This window comes from Protomyctophum parallelum, assembly GCF_964188405.1.
Source record: "Protomyctophum parallelum genome assembly, chromosome: 1".
Lineage (NCBI taxonomy): Eukaryota > Metazoa > Chordata > Actinopteri > Myctophiformes > Myctophidae > Protomyctophum > Protomyctophum parallelum.
In genome coordinates, this window is record NC_139697.1 from 104,530,916 (window position 1) to 104,537,863 (window position 6,948).

Genomic DNA, 6,948 nt, shown 5'->3' on the forward strand with positions numbered 1-6,948 from the left:
ACAGCCCTCCTATGACACAGACTGGTTTCTGAACTGCCCACGGCCCTCCTATGAGACACAGACTGGTTTCTGAACTGCCCACATCCCTCCTATGAGACACAGACTGGTTTCTGATCTGCCCACAGCCCTCCTATGAGACAGACTGGTTTCTGAACTGCCCACAGCCCTCCTATGAGACACAGACTGGTTTCTGAACTGCCCACAGCCCTCCTATGAGACACAGACTGGTTTCTGAACTGCCCACAGCCCTCCTATGAGACACAGACTGGTTTCTGAACTGCCCACGGCCCTCCTATGAGACACAGACTGGTTTCTGAACTGCCCACAGCCCTCCTATGAGACACAGACTGGTTTCTGAACTGCCCACAGCCCTCCTATGAGACACAGACTGGTTTCTGAACTGACCACAGCACTCCAATGAGACACAGACTGGTTTCTGAACTGACCACAGCCCTCCTATGAGACACAGACTGGTTTCTGAACTGCCCACAGCCCTCCTATGAGACACAGACTGGTTTCTGAACTGACCACAGCCCTCCAATGAGACACAGACTGGTTTCTGAACTGCCCACAGCCCTCCTATGAGACACAGACTGGTTTCTGAACTGCCCACGGCCCTCCTATGAGACACAGACTGGTTTCTGAACTGCCCACAGCCCTCCTATGAGACACAGACTGGTTTCTGAACTGCCCACAGCCCTCCTATGAGACACAGACTGGTTTCTGAACTGCCCACGGCCCTCCTATGAGACACAGACTGGTTTCTGAACTGCCCACAGCCCTCCTATGAGACACAGACTGGTTTCTGAACTGCCCACAGCCCTCCAATGAGACACAGACTGAGTAGATTTTTTTTTTTGCATTTTATCATGAATTAGTGAGGACCAATTATATGAAGATAATGAATGAATTGTAATCTAATTGAACTACTGTCCGAGAACGCCACGTAACAATGTTTTGAGACTGATATTTTGTGAAAAAGTGCAAAAAAAATAATAATGAAAAACTGACTTTTGATTAAATGTACTACTTGAGAACGATCTAAACGTATAAGAAAAACCAATAAACGAAAATTAACACAAATCCCTATACAACAAAAATAAATAAACTATCTTCTAGCTAGTTCGCAAAGTGTCAGGAAATGTCGCGTTGTAGATTGGCTATACTGTATTCAGAAAACCTTTGAAACTTTTCCCCGAGCCCAAAATATGGACACCAGGTTTAACCCAGGAGGGACGGGATCCACTATTGGTGTTTTTAAGCATCATGTTATACTTTAGCTATTGAAAAATAGCAGATCTACAAGCTCACACAGCGCGGTACCGAGTGGCTTTTGAAAAATCGTGAAAATGTGCCACAAATCTCTCTCTCTTATATATATATATATGATATAATATAATATATATTCTTTCAGAGCGAACGTTTGTAACTCATATCTTTGCTTCTGGGAGGTCCCTGGAACAACATATTTTCAGACTGGGGTCGGCGTCCTAATACTGTACATATACATATTTCTGTGGGTCCTTGACATGGAAAAGGTTGAGCACCACTGACACAGAAACATAGGTTTTTCAGAAAACTGTCTGATTTAGATCAGATTTAGCCTGATGGAGGGGAAAGGAACTGGTTGGAATAACGTGTTCCTTCCACGCGCTACGTCCAACCAGGGAAACTCCCCCCTGTCAGGTGTAAAGGAGCAACTTGGACACTCAGGCATGAAGGAAGCATGAGTTCAAGTCCGTTGCTCTCCCCTTGTCCCCCATATATGGGGACTAGGTTGGTCTCCCCTTGTCCCCCATATATGGGGACTAGGTTGGTCTCCCCTTGTCCCCCATATATGGGGACTAGGTTGGTCTCCCCTTGTCCCCCATATATGGGGACTAGGTTGCTCTCCCCTTGTCCCCCATATATGGGGACTAGGTTGGTCTCCCCTTGTCCCCCATATATGGGGACTAGGTTGCTCTCCCCTTGTCCCCCATATATGGGGACTAGGTTGGTCTCCCCTTGTCCCCCATATATGGGGACTAGGTTGGTCTCCCCTTGTCCCCCATATATGGGGACTAGGTTGCTCTCCCCTTGTCCCCCATATATGGGGACTAGGTTGGTGGAGGGTGTGTAGAGCCCAGGATCACATTAGATGATTGACACAGGGGTGAAAAATGGGTTACAAAATCGTGGGATAAAAATATATATATAAAAAAAAAAAAAAAAGATTTAGAAGCCTGTTAAACTCCGGCCTGGGCAGCGTTCCTTCCCGGGTTCATGATCCGGTCGGGAGCAGAACGGGAACGTCACGTTGTAGTGCCGTTTTGTAGTCCGCAATCTTCCGGAACTTCCTTTTCCCTCAAACGGAATTTTCCCAATAAAAGCCACAGGCTACACGAGAGCTTTTATTGTTATTCTTCCGGTTTGAGGAGAAAGGAATTCAAGTTTCCGACTGATTCGTTCCTGCCTGACGACTACAAAACAATGACTACAACATGACGTAACGATATCATCCTGATGACTACAAAACAATGACTACAACATGACGTAACCATATCATCCTGATGACTACAAAACAATGACTACAACATGACGTAACCATATCATCCTGATGACTACAAAACAATGACTACAACATGACGTAACGATATCATCCTGATGACTACAAAACAATACTACAACATGACGTAACGATATCATCCTGATGACTACAAAACAATACTACAACATGACGTAACGATATAATCCGCTCCAGACCGGGATCACACGTAACAGAGAAAGGAAAGCAAAGTTACCATGTTTTCCCTGCAGGGTAACTGGACTAAGCATCAGATACTTGTTTACAGCCCGGCCCTGCTTATTTCATAGAACATTTCATGGTAGGGGGTTCAATGCCTTGCTCAAAGGGCACTTCAGCGGTGGTAATTTTTAACGTGTCGGACCGCTGATTCGAACTGGCGACCTTCACGATATCGAGACCGCTCCGCAATCCGTTCGGCCTCCGCTGCCACTAAGAGAGTCCATGAGGCTTTCCTCCGAGGTGGAAAGACGCGTTACAGGTTAGTTCAAATGGACTGCAGGATAACCGGCAGCCTTCACACCCGTCACGGTCAGATAATGAGTCATTACGATGAGGTCACTCCTCCTCCTCCTCCTCCTCCTCCTCCTCCTCCTTGATCTCCACACATTCCAGCTCCTCTTCATCAAGCACCTCCTCCTCCTCCCCCTCCCCATCTGGCTCCTCCCCCTCCCCATCTGGCTCCTCCCCCTCCTCTTCTGGCTCCTCCCCCTCATAGGAGGAGATGGGAGAGTACTGCGGAAGCTCCTCCCACCGACGATGGGGGGGGCTGCTGCCGGGACCCTGGGGGGTCCAACCCACCACGGACAGCCCCGGGACGATGGAGAACGATGTGTTCTCGGCCGCAGGACCGGAGAGAAGATGTCCAGTGACACTGGACCAGAAACACATCATAACAGTTAGTTATAGCACCACTCTACTGGACCAGAAACACATCATAACAGTTAGTTATAGCACCACTCTACTGGACCAGAAACACATCATAACAGTTAGTCAGCACCACTCTACTGGACCAGAAACACATCATAACAGTTAGTTATAGCACCACTCTACTGGACCAGAAACACATCATAACAGTTAGTCAGCGCCACTCTACTGGACCAGAAACACATCATAACAGTTAGTCAGCACCACTCTACTGGACCAGAAACACATCATAACAGTTAGTTATAGCACCACTCTACTGGACCAGAAACACATCATAACAGTTAGTCAGCACCACTCTACTGGACCAGAAACACATCATAACAGTTAGTTATAGCACCACTCTACTGGACCAGAAACACATCATAACAGTTAGTTATAGCACCACTCTACTGGACCAGAAACACATCATAACAGTTAGTTATAGCACCACTCTACTGGACCACAAACACATCATAACAGTTAGTCAGCACCACTCTACTGGACCAGAAACACATCATAACAGTTAGTCAGCACCACTCTACTGGACCAGAAACACATCATAACAGTTAGTCAGCACCACTCTACTGGACCACAAACACATCATAACAGTTAGTCAGCACCACTCTACTGGACCAGAAACACATCATAACAGTTAGTCAGCACCACTCTACTGGACCAGAAACACAAACACAAATCCATGGTTACACCCCTCATACAGTATATATAATGATACACGGAAGATTGGGAGTGATGCTGCAGTTCTGACTGCAATGCACTTCCCATTGCAGTCAGAACTGCAGCATCACTCCCAATCTTCCGCCGTAGTCTGAAAACCCACCTTTTCAGACTCCATCATGGCCCATAGCACTTACCCTATACCCCCTTAGATAGCACTTTATGTAGACTTAGATAGCATCTGATACAGACTTATAGCATGTTATGTAGACAGCACTATAATGGCATTGTATGTAGTCATACAGCATGTCATAGTACATGTATGTATAGCATAGTATAGTATATATGTATAGTGTATGTATAGTTTCATTATATAGATATTCCACTGTCACTTTCTTAGCTTACGCATGTTTCATGATAAATGTTTTTATGTGATGTATTCCCATGCTTTTTTGTTCTTGCTTAATGTAAGTCGCTCTGCATTAACCCATTCTGAACGGGCACCCATTTTGGTGTTGGCATCATGTTATGCTTTAGCTATTTAAAAATAGCAGATCTACAAGCTCATATCGCGCCACCGAGTGGCGCGATACGAGCTTGTAGGTCTGCTATTTTTTGAAAAATCGAAGAACGACTGACATTTTTAGAATCTGATCTCAGGTCAGAATGGGTTCATCAGACCAGTGTGTGTCCGGCGGAAACCTCGTATAGAATCTGATCTCAGGTCAGAATGGGTTAAGAGCGTCTGATAAATGCCTACATTGTAAATTGTACCTGGTAGGACGAGACGTTGGATGGACAGGAGGAGACGACACCGGACTGGAGGTCAGAGGTCGTGGATGAGGTGGAGCGTCCTCACCTGAGGAGAGAGAATAAATATGTATGTGTTAAAATCGGCCACTTTAAGACGGCATCATCAAGGCCCGCCAAGACACTAAATCAACATCTATTACATGGCTTTGTTGAAGATGCTTGATTCTGATTGGTTAATGGCTTAATTCAGCGGTGAGTTATGTGTTTGATAACAGACCGCTCCGCTCTATAGGGTCGGCCAAAATCTCCCGGAGGGGGCGTTAACATATGTGTCACGTGGTAGCGGCCGCCATGTTGGCAGGCATTTCTGCTTTGTTTACAGTCAGCGACCATCCGTGTGCGTTCTAATTTTTAAACACCAGAGGGAGTTCAACGAGCTCGTTCCTCCGACAACACGGTGAGCCAACACCAGGATGGAGAGAAAAAACGTCGGCCTCGACATACCTTACAAGGACAAGCATTAAATGTAGTCGCATTAGTGGTGGTAGAAGATGGAATCCTCTGTTCAGTCAGTGTGTTCATAGGGGTCGAGACCGTCAATATCCTTGATTTTGTTGAGGTAACGCTCCTTTTCCCTTTCCAAGGTATGTCGAGGCTGACGTTTTTTCTCTCCATCCTGGTGTTGGCTCACTGTGTTGTCGGAGGAACGAGCTCGTTGAACTCCCTCTGGTGTTTAAAAATTAGAACGCACACGGATGGCCGCTGACTGTAAACAAAGCAGAAATGCCTGCCAACATGGCGGCCGCTACCACGTGACACATATGTTAACGCCCCCTCTGGGAGACTTTGGTGGACCCTATAACAGACTCTCTGCCTAATCAATCCCTCTGAGCGCCAGCTGAGGCTTGGCCTCGGTGGTTAAACTCCCGGTCGGTGAATTATCTCCGGACCAATGACCACCCACCCAGCCAGATTATCCCTTACTTTCTTTTATTTTTTTTATTTTTTTAAATTTTATCCCACGATTTTGTAACCCATTTTTCACCCCTGTGTCAATCATCTAATGTGATCCTGGGCTCTACACACCCTCCACCAACCTAGTCCCCATATATGGGGGACAAGGGGAGAGCAACCTAGTCAACATATATGGGGGACAAGGGGAGACCAACCTAGTCCTCATATATGGGGGACAAGGGGAGACCAACCTAGTCCCCATATATGGGGGACAAGGGGAGACCAACCTAGTCAACATATATGGGGGACAAGGGGAGACCAACCTAGTCCTCATATATGGGGGACAAGGGGAGACCAACCTAGTCCCCATATATGGGGGACAAGGGGAGACCAACCTAGTCAACATATATGGGGGACAAGGGGAGAGCAACCTAGTCCCCATATATGGGGGACAAGGGGAGACCAACCTAGTCCCCATATATGGGGGACAAGGGGGGAGCAAAGGACTTGAACTCATGCTTCCTTCATGCCTGAGTGTCCAAGTTGCTCCTTTACACCTGACAGGGGGGAGTTTCCCTGGTTGGACGTAGCGCGTGGAAGGAACACGTTATTCCAACCAGTTCCTTTCCCCTCCATCAGGCGCCCCGGCTGGCCAGGGGGAGATTATCCCTTACTTATCCCATTCTGAACGGGCACCCATTTTGGTGTTGGCATCATGTTATGCTTTAGCTATTGAAAAATAGCAGATCTACAAGCTCATATCGCGCCACCGAGTGGCGCGATACGAGCTTGTAGGTCTGCTATTTTTGAAAAATCGAAGAGCAACTGACATTTCTAGAATCTGATCTCAGGTCAGAATGGGTTATAATCAGACCAGTGTGTGTCCAGTGGAAACCTCGTATGAATCTGATCTCAGGTCAGAATGTGTTATTACCCGTGTGCAGAGGTCCCGGGGGGCCGTGCTCCTCCCGGACCTCCCCGGGCTCCAGGGGCCGGGGGCCACAGGGGTCGTGCTCGCTGCAGGACAGCCGTCCGTCCAGACGGGAGATGAAGAGGAGGCCCTCGCGGTGGTCCACGCAGAACGACGAGGGGCAGAC

The 6,948-nt window shown here is 47.4% G+C and overlaps 1 protein-coding gene across 1 annotated transcript in view; it reads right to left on the reverse strand.

Annotated features, from left to right (window-relative positions):
- Nucleotides 1–3,050: 3,050 nt before the first annotated feature.
- Nucleotides 3,051–6,948, reverse strand: part of LOC310856325 (uncharacterized protein) — a gene marked incomplete at both ends in the record, with an annotated part of 58,860 nt that continues 54,962 nt past the window's right edge. The window contains 4 exons of the mRNA XM_083761687.1: nt 3,051–3,078; nt 3,318–3,437; nt 4,919–5,003; nt 6,786–6,948. The exon at nt 6,786–6,948 is cut by the window's right edge and continues 65 nt beyond it. Of these exons, the coding sequence (XP_083617813.1) occupies nt 3,051–3,078; nt 3,318–3,437; nt 4,919–5,003; nt 6,786–6,948 (396 nt within the window). The remainder of the gene's footprint in view (nt 3,079–3,317; nt 3,438–4,918; nt 5,004–6,785) is intronic.